Source organism: Colias eurytheme, chromosome 15 (assembly GCF_061535395.1).
Source record: "Colias eurytheme isolate Ceu_HAF_F1 chromosome 15, ilColEury1 Martin Lab GWU primary, whole genome shotgun sequence".
Taxonomy (NCBI): domain Eukaryota; kingdom Metazoa; phylum Arthropoda; class Insecta; order Lepidoptera; family Pieridae; genus Colias; species Colias eurytheme.
Genome location: NC_142994.1, coordinates 6394478 through 6408261, shown reverse-complemented (window position 1 = coordinate 6408261; position 13784 = coordinate 6394478). Strand labels below are relative to the sequence as shown.

Here is a 13784-nt window from a genome sequence, read left to right as displayed (position 1 = left end):
AAGCGACGGCGCAAGAAACGGAAATTATAGTCGACCTATTATTTCTAATTATAATATTTATACAATTATACTTATCTACATACCATTGCACCACTTCAGAGTACCATTACAGGTATTATCTAATAAACAAATAAAATATCTTACAGGTGAAGATATAAATCCTTGCAAGGACAAATTATCTTTGGCAAAAATAACATTAACATAATATCTACGTAACCAATTTATAATGAAATAAAAGTAAATTATATCCACAATAAAAGTTCATACCTTGTATGATAACAACATTAGGTACACTAGTGTACATAAATTTCATAACAATGAGATCGATTTCATCAATTAATTACATTTTGTGGACCAGACTCGTTGTATGAAAGTTCACTATTATGAAGATAAGGTATCTTAACTTAAACCATAAAAATATATGCATCTAATTATTTCTGTATTATAATACATAAATACTCAGAGTGGATAAGAGGCTAAGCGCGAGACGTATTATGTTACAATACCATACAAGCAAGAGTTCGCGTCCTACCCACGCGAAGCTATCTTAACATGTAGACTCAAATCGTATACATAATGGAAATATCGTGTTCTGACAACGTTATCGCGACTCATCCCGGACATTTTCTAAAGTGGCCGGATCCATGGCCCGACTCTAGCCTAATGTACTCCTGCGGTGCTTTTAAAGCATGTTCGTCGAAATACTATGATGTAATTTTGCACTTAGCCGGTTTTACATCTAAAGTTTATCATTTGTCTTTAATACGAAATGCAGTTATTGAAGGAACGAAGCTGAATAATTGAAAATAAACGTGATGTATGGGTTTAATTACATGTTGGGGTTGTTACTATTTTAATGTAATAAAATTGCAACAAATTTCTTCAATTGGCTGATGATGTGATTGTATTGCGGAATTCGTACAGCAGTGCGCCGTCCCAATCTCTCAGTGCGGTTTCACCTGTTGAAAAAAGTTACGCATTTGAAAATTAAAACCACCTGAGCGATTTATTTATTAAAAGTACCTACTAGTTACAAAAATGAGACACCTAGCTATATTTATAGCAAAACTGAAAATTCTTCTTACTTAACATTGTGTTAATTCCCCATAAATATTTTGGATAAATCTTTAACATTTAATTAACATCCATCCCAATTGTTATCAGTAAGTGCAGGTGCAACAACCAACCGAGGCAAGATGTCGGCGCGGCATCGTCGGTCATCGCGCCGCGTCGCACACGTCGGGGTCGGGCGGGCTGCCGTAGCCGCTGGACGCGTCGTCCGCGCCCGCGCACCCGCCGTTGTCCTTCTCGACTATCGCCACGTTGCCCGCGCACGCGGCGCCTCCTACGTAACCACCGCTCGGTGACTGAAAAAGATATTGCGTTATTTTCTCCTGAAAAAATTTTGACATTTTTATGGCATGAAGTGTAAATAATCTAAATTGAGTAATTTATTCCGGCTTCAATAATAGGTATCTAAAGCGCAATCCAAACAAAAAATGCTAAAAAATAACAAATTTTATGTATTTTACATCGACTTCTTAAACTTAGAGAACAATTCCTTTAGAATTAGTCATTTTCTTATCCCATAAGGAATTGCGGAATTTATTAAACAGACACGCTATTTGCTGGTAAAGGCATAATAGGCAACTCCTTTGTCGATGCTTGCCACATCAAGCGGACCACTATCTTTATTAAGCATTATTACAAAACGATTCCTTTTATTATTTATAGATCCTCCCGAGTCCCGGTGTATCTTGCTTAGTAAAGCTCTACATCGATACAATGTTTCGTCAAATATTGTATTCGAAACTTTTGCAGTTTCCTACAAAAAGCGTATCTCAAAGAATATTAGTAACGATAAAATACTTATGAAAACAGAATACTACTCTATTACATCCAAGTTCTAAGTATGGTGAGCGCAATCAAAAAGTCGATTAGAAATGTCGTGCGGCTGAATGGGTCCCCCTCCACTCACGCGGCTCATAAAATGAAATAGATTCCCCCACATTCGCATTCCGACAAGCGTTCGTACGAGAAAGATTAATGATCACAAAAGAAACATAATAAAGTGGAGATAGAATCTCCCACTAACAGTGTCCTTGCGGGAGTTATTTACTTCACGGGCCTATTTTTTCACGTGCCCTTTATTCAGTATGAGACGTTTTATGCGTCAAAACATATAACTTCTTCGATTACATTTAGCTCGTTCAAATAAACAACATGGTGTAATCTGTGATGCTCGTAAATTGCAAACCGCGTAATAACTGAATGCGTATTAAATCGATAAATATGCATATAATAACGTTAATTGTCGAATGTTCCGTTCCAGAGATAATAACGTTGGTTATCGACTATTAAATTCACAATATTAATCTTACGCCAATAGGCTCCGGCTGTTTCGAGTCTCACAAACAATATTGTTCCACGTAAGCGCTAAAGCACTAATAATTGCTCGGACCCCAGCGGGTGGTCGATTCGTGAGAATTGACAGCATGATATTGTCTGTGTATCATTTATATATTTATTTGTCTACTCCAAGTTGCTACAGGCTATAAAAGTAATAAAGGTGCAATTATTTTTTCCTTGAAAACATACATCATAATTGTTTATTTTAAAACGTAGCCGTGTAAAGTAGCAGAGGTAACTATTTAAAACTATCACATAATAAATAATATAAGTTAGTAGGCACCTGTCGCAATTCCTTACATAATCTATGAATTTAATCTTATTATAAGCGAACAACCGATAGCGATGATGTTCGCCTCTAGTCTCTTAATTTATGGAAGAGGATAAATAATGTTTGTTTGTGTAATCACCTGGAGTCCGCTGACTTGTCGCCGGATGTGAGCTAAGCCGCTAGGATTAGCGGCCATGCTGGCAAAAACTAGCCTCTCTTCATAATCATATTCGCAAAGTATTTTGTTGTCACATAGATAAAATCTGTCGCCAACGCAGAACCTGTAAAAATATTCAACGTTAGTCCACGCGAAATTTTTAAAATTGTCAATTCATAATAAATTGCAGTTATAAATTTTAGTAAGATATATGGCCAATTACCTGTGATTGCATTGTTGACAAGCGAAACACTCTAAATGGTAAACAAAACTCTTCGCTCGCATAACCATTTCAAAGGCGGGAATTACTTTATTGCACGCCACACAATTGCCAGTAGCACCGAATAACCTGAATCAAATATAATTATTTTAGTATTAAGAAACTTTAGCGAGTATGCGGGTTGTGGGCGAATCTTGATGGCAGGAGAAGATAAGATGAACATTTAGAGATTGGGGACAATTTTATAAAAGTTTACAGGTTTTTTATATCAGAGAAATGGACTGGATCTTTTACAGTTATTAATTTAAATTTTATATATTTTTTAATGTATGTATTTAAAAAAAGCATCAGAATGATTTTTATAATTAGGGACAAGAGTAATTAATAATAGTTTAAAAATTTACCTAAGATAATCTCTTTTGCAGAGCATGAGATCGGCTTTATAGTACAATTTGGAGCCAACTTCGCCGAGGCGACAGTCGCAGCAGCCGCATTTGAGACAGTCTTCGTGCCAGAACCGTTCCATCGCCTTCAGGAGGAACCTCTCGGTGATGACTTTGCCGCACTGCGCGCACAATCTCGCCCCGCCAGTGCTCCCCGTGACGCTGCTGTTGAGTCCATATTTGTTTTCTTCTTGCTGACCTATTAAAAAATGCCAATCAGTTGTTTTCAAACTAAAATTTTACTTGCGATTCGTGTGCCCTACCGAGTTTCAGAACTTATATTTTAAGGAAAAAAATGAAATGGATACCTACTCTATTTTGTAATAAATAAACATAGTCGTGGGCGTATGAACATTTTAATTACTGTAGCAATGAGGAAATAAATTAACTTTAGGTCATAATTCTTATCTAATTGCAACATCATAGCTAAGATTCGCAAAGCAGTAACTCATTAATTTAGATGTCTAAGAGGTCGAGGAGGTATCTAATGCATTCTGTTTCGCTACCAACTGGGATATAATAATTGTTCATAATACGCGGCTCATTATTGCATTTATGTGAGCACAAACGTTTTATGCTACGTAATTGCGTCAATTAATTCGAGCAGACGCGCACGGCGTGACGTTGTTAGTAGTTGTTGACGTCATTTAGATGCATATTTTTCTCATGCAAGAAAAAGTTGTAAGACTGAAATACGCTTAACTATATAGTCTGAACAGAAAGCGGCCTCAAATTTACCTTGAATGGCAACTATTATTAGTCAGAGCTATAATTACTTCAGCAACTTCACTACACCAATGATTGTAATACCGACCTATATCTGCAAATTAATATGATATCATTAACATTTAGTAATGGAAACGACAATGTAAATGAACATTTCAATGCTAATCAAAGCCATTAAAGTGTTTAAATGGCATCTGTTGGTATAAATATAACACGACGTAGGTATATTATTACACGGAGATTATTAAAATCAATATAATTTGATTGCAAATAGCGACTGAACTTTCTTTTCCATTAGCGTGTATCTTGCGTATGTTTATTGAAATTACGAAGGAATACGTGCCGCCGTGCTAGTAGTGCTGAATACAAATAATGTACAAAATAAATACGCCGTTAGTAAACAATCATTTCCAATTTATCGACGCACCGTCCTCATAATAATGGTGTGCACGTCAAACCAATCAAGGATCCAATTGAAAGGGTAACTAAGTGGACATAACTCATCGCAATCGATCACTTGCGCATCGTCCACCGCCGATACATCGCGTTTATTTGAGCCGACGTCGTGACAATAAAGTTAATTGGAGTATATTAATGACGGATCGTTAATATGTAATAAAATAATAAAGATGACTTACAGCCTTTGGGTGTCGCAACTCGCAATTAGTAAGCCGCGGGGAGCGAACGAACGACCGCCCACACGCTAGCACTGGCTTATTTTGTAGCCGTTTTAATTTATATCTCTTTAATTAGCGAACGTAAACAAAGAATATCTTACAAAAAATTACGTTGTACACCATATATCTTTCTCTTTAAATTAATTATGTATGAAATCATGTTTTTAGCTTATTCGCAGTGAGATTATGCGCACGTACTTGGAAGAAAAGTAATTATTATTAAATAGTTTATGTAGATAATAAATGAGTCGTATTAACATTTCGTTCTCGGAAATGTGTTAATACCGCGAGATTGCTTGGATTTAAACGGGTAATTTTTTCACGACAGTGTTGGAATCCGTATCGAAGGAATGCCGGGGTTGGCTCCGTTTGATGCACTTGTTGGCGTGTTATGTCCATTTCGGGCCACGCATGTTGTTAATTCTGTAATTATGGATCGGCACGTTATTCTAATGACTACATCAGTAATGGCGCTGCACAAACTCGTTGATGCTTAGAAGTTGTGGTACATATCGATAGTAGGAATTATATTATGTTAAGAGTTAGTGGTACCTATTCATACCAATTATGTTTATCACATTAAAGATGTTTCTGAATGTTGTCGTTATACTCGTGCTACTTTTTATTCATCTTGTTTACTGAAGGAATGCGAAACTATTTAATAAAAAAAAGTAGCTTATATAATGCATTGGAAAAAATGATTGTAAATTTATAGATATTACGTGATACATATATATCACTTATATGAGTATCAATTACTGAAAGAAGTTATATAGGTACCATATTTTAAAAAACAAAAAAGTAATCGTTGTATTAAGTCTCCGTTTCGTCACCATTAATCTTCTTATATATAAAAATGAATCGCAAAATGTGTTGGTAAGCGCATAATTCGAGAACGGCTGAACCGATTTCGATAATTCTTTTTTTATTATATTCCTTGAAGTACGAGGATGGTTTTTAGAGATGGTTTTTAGAGAAAACGTAAATATTATGTACCACGGGCGAAGCCGGGGCGGATCGCTAGTTATATAATAAAAGTACATCTAAAGCTCTTTCAATGGGAAAGACGTAATAAAATAAATTACAATAGCTATGCACCTGTGAATATTAGCAACAGTGATGTATCGAAATGGCAATACATGCGTGTCTCCACAGTGGGTAACATTCCTTGGATTCAATTAAATGCCAGGTTATTGTAATGAACCCGCATCACGACCACTCCACAATCATTCCGTGCAATTTACAATCGTTTATTGCGTTTCGCAATTAACTTCGCCTTCCCATACTGGCACGTATGTGATGAATAGTCAATGTACGTTTATAACGGAGATATTTTCTACGCATGTATGGTATGAAATGTGTTTAAACCACAAAAGGCATCTATGGGAAATATTTACACTATGATAATGCATATCGGACAATGCGCACTGCAAGAACACAACCATGCATTTCTTGAAACTAATTAATTTTTTTCATCGTTCGTAATTCTATTATGTTACAAAGTTACACTCTTACAGTACTTATCCATTGTTATTAATTGTGTGCGCTTACACATTTTTTATCCTGCGTTACATTTATTATTTACTTAATGATTATTTTTAATTGACTATTTCTTTTGTTCTAGGAACATTAACGTTCATTATTCTATTTCAATTATTTATAGCTAAATTAGTTATGTCTGTTAACGTTTTAAGAATCTTATTTAATTACTTGCAATTACTACGAGCAGTGGTGGCTCAGTGGTGAGACCTCGGACTTCGAATCGATAAGTCCGGGGTTAGAGACCGGGCGAGCGCGCAGGAAATAAATTGATTTTTCAATTTATCTGCGCATGTTGTAACATCACCACTGCTCGAACGGTGAAGAAAAACATCGTGAGCAAACCGACATGTCGAAGAATTAAAAAAAAAAGTTCGACGACATGTGTCATCCGCCAACACGCACTTGGCCAGCGTGGTGGATTATGGCCTGTACCCTCATAGGAGGCCCGTGTCCCAGCAGTGGGAACGTATATGCGCTGATGATGATGATGATTAAATTACTTGAGTATTAACTACAATTTTCCAAATATAATATCAGCAGATACAAATAAATAAATAAGTAAATATAAGCAAAGTCCTTGACAAGCATAAATACTATTAGTTAACCAAACACAATTAAGAGCTGTCACATACAATTATCTAAAACAAACTAATATAATAACGGCATTACAATAATTATGCGGTCAGAGTTTAATATCAAATGCGTTCATGGTATATTTAGTTTCACTTGTCGGTCACTCATTAAACAATGGAGTTGATTGCGTTGTTGCGATATCCATTATGCGGGCTGTAATTAGATTTAACCAAATGCGGGTTTTGCCTTTATAATGAGTTGAACGTAAAAACATAACACGATGCTCGTTCTGAATAATATTACACTTTCTACAAAGAAGGAACGGATACTTCTATGAATGAGTTTCCATCAAAGATAAGTTAACTCTTAGTAACTATCTATATTATTATTAATAATTGTTTATTGATAAGCGAAATAAATTTAAATAGGTAAATTTATAGATTAAACCCTTTATAAAGTTTTTAAAAGATCCCTTAGATACATGCTGATTTATTGACATAAATATGTTGATTGTGACAAAGAAAAATCACAGTCAATAATAATAATTTTTTTACCAAATAATAAACTTAATTCTGTTTTCTCTTGTATATTCCAATCTACCCCGATTCCCCGTTGGTAATATTTTTTGTCATTAAAAAGTACGAGACTGTCATCAGAGAAGTTTTTTTTAATTAAAATTATGAAATTGATATTGCCTTTACGCCAAGCTCGCTTCCCGGTTCAACCTTGTGAAAGTTTAAATTAATTTTTGAATTAAGCCTAATAGCAATGGTAAATGATTTCTAAGGAAAGAGTATTATGTTTGAGCAATTAAATTTTTAATTTTCTAACCACGCAAAACTCTTAGAATTGCTTTTGATTACATTTGTAAATAATAATGGTTGTATTCAAATATTTCAGTGAGTTTTTTATGTTTCAACATAAAAAAAGCTTACAGTAACTTCACTTAATTTGGTAAATCAGTTGAAGTTTTACCGATTTTATTTCAGCGTTGGAACGCATACGTTATTGAAGGTGAGCTCAATCAAACGTTGAGTAAGTCAAAACAATCAACGTCATATATTATTTTCCGAGAGAAAAAGCTCCGAGCGCAACTTAAGCCTGACATAAGTGGGCAATAAACTTCAGCCAATTTGGAGATTCGCATCTGGAGGCTCTTATTAAAGCCCGAAAGTTAGTCCTTTTCATCCATCACTCGTAATACGTATGTGAGTTATTGTATGAAAAATTGAAGAATAAATTGAGTCGCTGCAGCAGCGGCGAGACATAAATCCCAACTGAGCCCTCAATATTGTTTTAAAGGGGAAGTGGCCATAAATTTTATCAGGGCAGGCCAGAGCCGCGGGCGCCACGTTTGCGCTCCGCATCATGCCCGCTCTGCTTATTCTCGTACCGATGTCTCCGCAATTTTCCGCTATTGCTTCTGCATCCGGCGCTCATGTGAACTCGATGCATTATTATTGCGAACAAATTGGACTCTTTCTCTTGGGCATATATTTCCATCCCCAAAACAAACTACTACAACTTCCGTTACCTAAAAACATTTTATATTATCTTGATGTATAAAATTGGCTATATTATTCAGAAGTTGATATCCAGAAAATATAATGCTTCGCTAAGATATTCGATTTTCCATCTCGACGAATAGCTTAATAGCTGTAGTAACGCAAAACACGATTTTGATTACGATAAGGCCGTCATAAAGTGCGGCGGATTTGAATCGCGGAGCTTTTTAATACGTAAATCATATTTTAAAATGCATAGGAATTGGGAAATTAATTCCGTATTTATTCGAGTTATTCCATAAGACATATTTTAAGGAACAAGAAAAGTTATGATAAATTAGCTGGGGGTACGTCGTGGACCACAATAAAATTTCGCTTATTTTTATCAATACGATCTGGGTGTCGGACATTTCGCATAAATGTGATATTGCAATATCGTTCGTCCCCTTTTTAATATCGCGACGGACGTTCCTGGGCGGTTTATGGCACAACCCTTCCCGTTTTATTCACGACCTGTTTGTCCTAATATTATAAAAAAAATTACGTCAGCGAAATTGGAAAAGTTGTTTCTTGTTATTTGAATTTCGCAATTGTCATTCACATAAAATGTAAAACAGAATGCAAGATTGCTTGGTTTATAATTTTATTATTATTTATTTATGTGCAAATTAAAACGTTTGGTTTAGACGAAAGTAAGTTCAATTATTATACGATACTTCATACTATCGATGTAGATAGTCGTTGGAACGAATTCGAAAATGTAAAAAAATATGTTTTATTTCTTTTCGTTTGTGGTACATTTAATTTACTTACTTGTGGAATTATCAGGTTTATGCATGGCAGGCGGATCACGAATCATGATGGAACCGTCACTCGGACATTACACAGACGAATTTTGTTCTGAAACAATAGATTATTTCTTTAGAAATAATAAATCTTAATAATCAAAACTACTTTTAACAACATAACATATAATATAATTGACAAAGTCATGTGATCGTAATTCTTAAAAGAGAATTTGAGCCCTATACAAGTACAACAGCAACGAGCGACGGACACGGCGAGCACGCGTCTCGCAGTGAAACCTCATTAGAATAAACGATATCCTCTCCTTACGTCCACTCCATGCGAGACCTTATTACTCCGACAAAATGCCGTCAAACGGCAACAGTGGTCGCAGAAAATCATTCAAAATTGAATTCTCTGTACTAACATCAAGGTTTCTTTTAAATAAAACAGTCACGAATAAGCCGATATGCAGATTCATTGTTCTGTATATCAAGGATACAAGGTCCATTTTCAAATGATATGTAAATAACAAGCAAGAGCTAGAAGTAACTCCCTTAAAGGTTGAAACGTCCATGCAAGCTGTAAATTGAAACTCGAAGGAGGCACTAATAACTCTTGTGAGTTGATAGTTCAGCTGCTATCTAGTGAGGTTATCTATCCCACTTATTGTTCCTTGTATTTTATGATGACGGATACGTGCTTTTAATAATGCTGCTTATATTAAAACAATGAATAATAAATACCATGTCGAGATTACTGTTATATATGAATCATGGAAGTAAAATTATCACGTAACAGCTTTTCAAAGGGTATATGTCAAATATAATGAAGTTTATTGCCAAATCGAAAATCCCATCAGCACCTGTTACAAAGGCAGCTATCAAATTACTCGCGACATATCCGCGGCGAAGCGAGCGCGCCTCAATCCATAAATATGGTATTCGTTATGCATTTCTCATATTCATGAATCCGTTTTATTGGCCTCAATAAAATATGAACATCTCAGAATGGATATGAGAGAGCGAGCAAATCTAATATGGATTGCTGTGCGCCGGATTCTGTCCGATTGGTGGGCGAAGATATAACCAGCTGCGCCGTGTGCCAGAGTGCCAAGTAAATTTTATTATTTTATGATTACTTAACACTTTTATTATTAATTATATTGTAGCAATATAATAGAATAATAAAAAAATATTTTATTGATAAATTGTAGAAACGTCCTGAGTTTTCACGTAGATATACATTTCATCAAGTAGAAAAAGATATAATTCCTGTGCGAGTGACAAGTTCTTTTCAAGACACAGTCCCCTTTAATCCATAATACGAATTTAAAGGCAACTGTCACACTAAACCAGGGGTTAAAAAAGGACAGCTTTTCGTCGACGTGTCAAAAATTCAACAGAGCGCCAGGATAAGTGGAATGGATGGCAGCGTCCCAAGCCCGAATAAAATATTCTATGTCAAATCGTACATCACCGGCTCTCGACTTGTTCTCACCGAGAGTGCTTCGCGGAAGTCTCTTATTTATTCGCTTTTATGTCAGATACAACACGGTTCTTTTGTGCCCTTTCGATTTATCAACATCCATTAAGGCATTTTATGATAATACTATTTAGTTTAAATACATGAGGCCATAGAGTTCACCAGAATGCCGTGATCTTTAAATATCAATGTAGTTTATAGAAGTTGGAACTTATGCAAAATATATCGCAACGTGTGCTTAATAATCCTACCTAATTAATTAAATTAACCGGAATGTATACAAAAAAACACATGCAATTTGGGGAGTGCGGTAGAAGCCCATTTAGTCATTACGGAGGGGCCTGTGGCGACTATCTACACCTAGGTACATTCAGCAACCGCGTTATCAACGTGATCAATTAAGCAACATTACGTTAAAATTCACCCCAGCCATCAATTACGTGGTCGCTCATCGCGTGGCATATAATGGACATTACCGTTGCAGAAAATCATATTTAAATTTTAAATATTTAATTACCAGTAACGTGTTTATTTACATGAAATCGAATACTTTCGCCTGATAATGAAAAACTAATTTGTTAGGCGCTCCCTTCTGACTTTCCACTGATCGAATTCATTATTCAACGGTAGCGAGCAATTAAACCTCCACTAATCAATCTCAAACTTCAGCGAGAGCTGAACTCTAATCAAGAAAACTCCCATTCCGTGAAAGCTTTTCGAACAAAATTTAACGTAATTAAAAATGTAAATTAAATTCCTAGACGCTTCCACAAGCATCACGTCGGCTCGCGTCGCGTTGAGCGCTCCGGGCTTTTGATTGCAGCTAAAAGGTTTGGGATTAGTGCGCGAAAGAGCTTTCAGTGCATTTGTAGAGCTTTTAAGTGGGAAGCTTTCGCTTAAGATACTTACATACAATGTAAATTTTATGTACCACTTCGTAAATGTGTAGCATTGATTTGAAATAGCTTGTGTTATAATATCGAATGTGTTGTTCTTACAAACATTTGCAAGCCTAGTTTTGTTATTAATAATGTAAATGTTAATAGAAATGAATTCTATAAAAGCGAAAGATATTTGAGTATAAAATTACGAAAAGGGTTGCAGATGGGGAGGTTGTATGGGTCAAACCAAGCAAGGAAGTTCGGTGTCCGGAAATAAACCGTCCGTAAAATTGTCAATTTCAGGAGTTTCAGCGCTTGGTTTAGACAGTTTTGAATAGTTTAGCTTCATGTAACTCATGATCATTTATATGGATATTATTATACGTTAGCACGAAGTGTCGTATTAACAATTATTATTAGTCCTTAAAGCATTGCATGCTACTTATTTTATACTGCTTGCAGTATAAAATAAGTATGTTGGTTAATTTTAAGTTGGGTGGTTGTTAAGTTGGGTGTGTTGGTTAATTTTACAATGGTATATCCGAACTCAAATGAACGCTTAAATCGTGCTCTTTATAAAACAAAACAATCGCGTGTCAGCAAAATACGCAATGCCATCTGGGTGGGCGCCAAAACAATCACTGTTATTCAGTACTTAGTTGTACACTATGCACAATACGGTATAATAACACTTTGATATTTCTTTTTTATTTCCTTTTATTATATTGTAAGCGCTTTGTACTCCAATTTTAGATGTTGGCTCTTAATTTACACTCAAACAATATTTAGTGCTTGGGTCGAATTGTCCTAGCTATTACTTGTTTCTGAACACTTAGTGAAACGTTTAAAACACCCTAGTAAAAAAGTAGTTTATCTATATTTACGCGCGATTTATAGATTTGAGAAAACATCTACCTACTTAAAAAACAATTACGTTAAGTAACTTAACACTATATCGTTGATATAATATTTTCCGATAGAGCTTTGATAAAGGTTCATATTATATAAGGATAGGTGATCTCTATAAAAAAGATCAAAACATCGAGCTATATATTTAGTTTCCATAACACGCTCATCTTATAATGAACGATAGTTGCTCCCGAGTGTTGAATCTTGACCCTCCTTGGACTGCACACGAACACATTTAAACCCTCGCGCTTTTTGAACTGAGATCATCGCGACGCTCATCCGTGAAATTGATTCTCGACGAAAGAAAAGACGAAAAGATAAATAAAAAGGAAATAGGAAAACACAAGCCAAGATTTGGCGTGAAATTGTTTTTCAGCGCCCGCCCACCGCCGACGCGTCTATGGCTCCCGCCTCGAGAATTTCCCAATTACACAGTGTAAATGTATTTACTTCATTATGTAGGTTATGCGTTTATCTATTACGTAAAATGAGTTTCGCTAATTTGATGGATCTCTGTATTCAAACTCATATTGTTTACAAACAAAATCATTTTATGGAAATTTATTGTGTATTTAATTAATTTTCGATATAACCGATATTATTAAATAGAACAACAGCGTAAATAATAATATTGCCATAAAATATGTTATATTGATGTGTTTGTAAAGGGACTAGCATGCGGCTCCACCGATTTTGTCGGATCTTAAAACACTGTGACATCTCATCCACTACGTGATCCATTTGCCGAAGTAAGAAGCAATCTCATTCAATACCCGGCCTCCCTCCCCTCGCCTCGCACCCAATGCTATTAGGGTTACTAACAATGCGATACTTTGTGTGCGACGTATCACGAAACGCTATAAAACTTCACATTTCTCGTTAACAAGTTTTATAAACATGTTATTATGCCGCGGAATAGCTTATAAGCTTACCGGTATTCAATGTTTATTATTTTTGAACCTCAGTGTTATAAGATCTTTATACAGTTGAGATATGAATATAAAAAGCTAGAGAGAAAACTTTTATAAATCGTAATTTATATTCCTTAATATTAAAAACAATAATACAAAACATGACGCTATGCAAACGTATGTACGTTTTTTACATTATTATTTTACTTGAAATGCCATCATCAATAATTAACAAGAACTAAAAATTAATTAAAGATAGACGTTTACTTAGTGATTGTTCAATAACGCT

General features: G+C 35.3%; 1 protein-coding gene across 1 annotated transcript in view; it reads right to left on the bottom strand.

The window, feature by feature from the left end:
* Window positions 1-740: 740 nt before the first annotated feature.
* Window positions 741-13784, bottom strand: part of LOC149902346 (LIM domain only protein 3-like) — a 29876-nt gene continuing 16832 nt past the window's right edge. The window contains exons 2-7 of the mRNA XM_090110381.1: window positions 9337-9423; window positions 3462-3699; window positions 3061-3186; window positions 2820-2961; window positions 1188-1367; window positions 741-959 (exon numbers count right to left, since the gene is read on the bottom strand). Coding sequence (XP_089966507.1) covers window positions 1218-1367; window positions 2820-2961; window positions 3061-3186; window positions 3462-3699; window positions 9337-9382 — 702 coding nt within the window. The 5' untranslated portion in view covers window positions 9383-9423 and the 3' untranslated portion in view covers window positions 741-959; window positions 1188-1217. The remainder of the gene's footprint in view (window positions 960-1187; window positions 1368-2819; window positions 2962-3060; window positions 3187-3461; window positions 3700-9336; window positions 9424-13784) is intronic.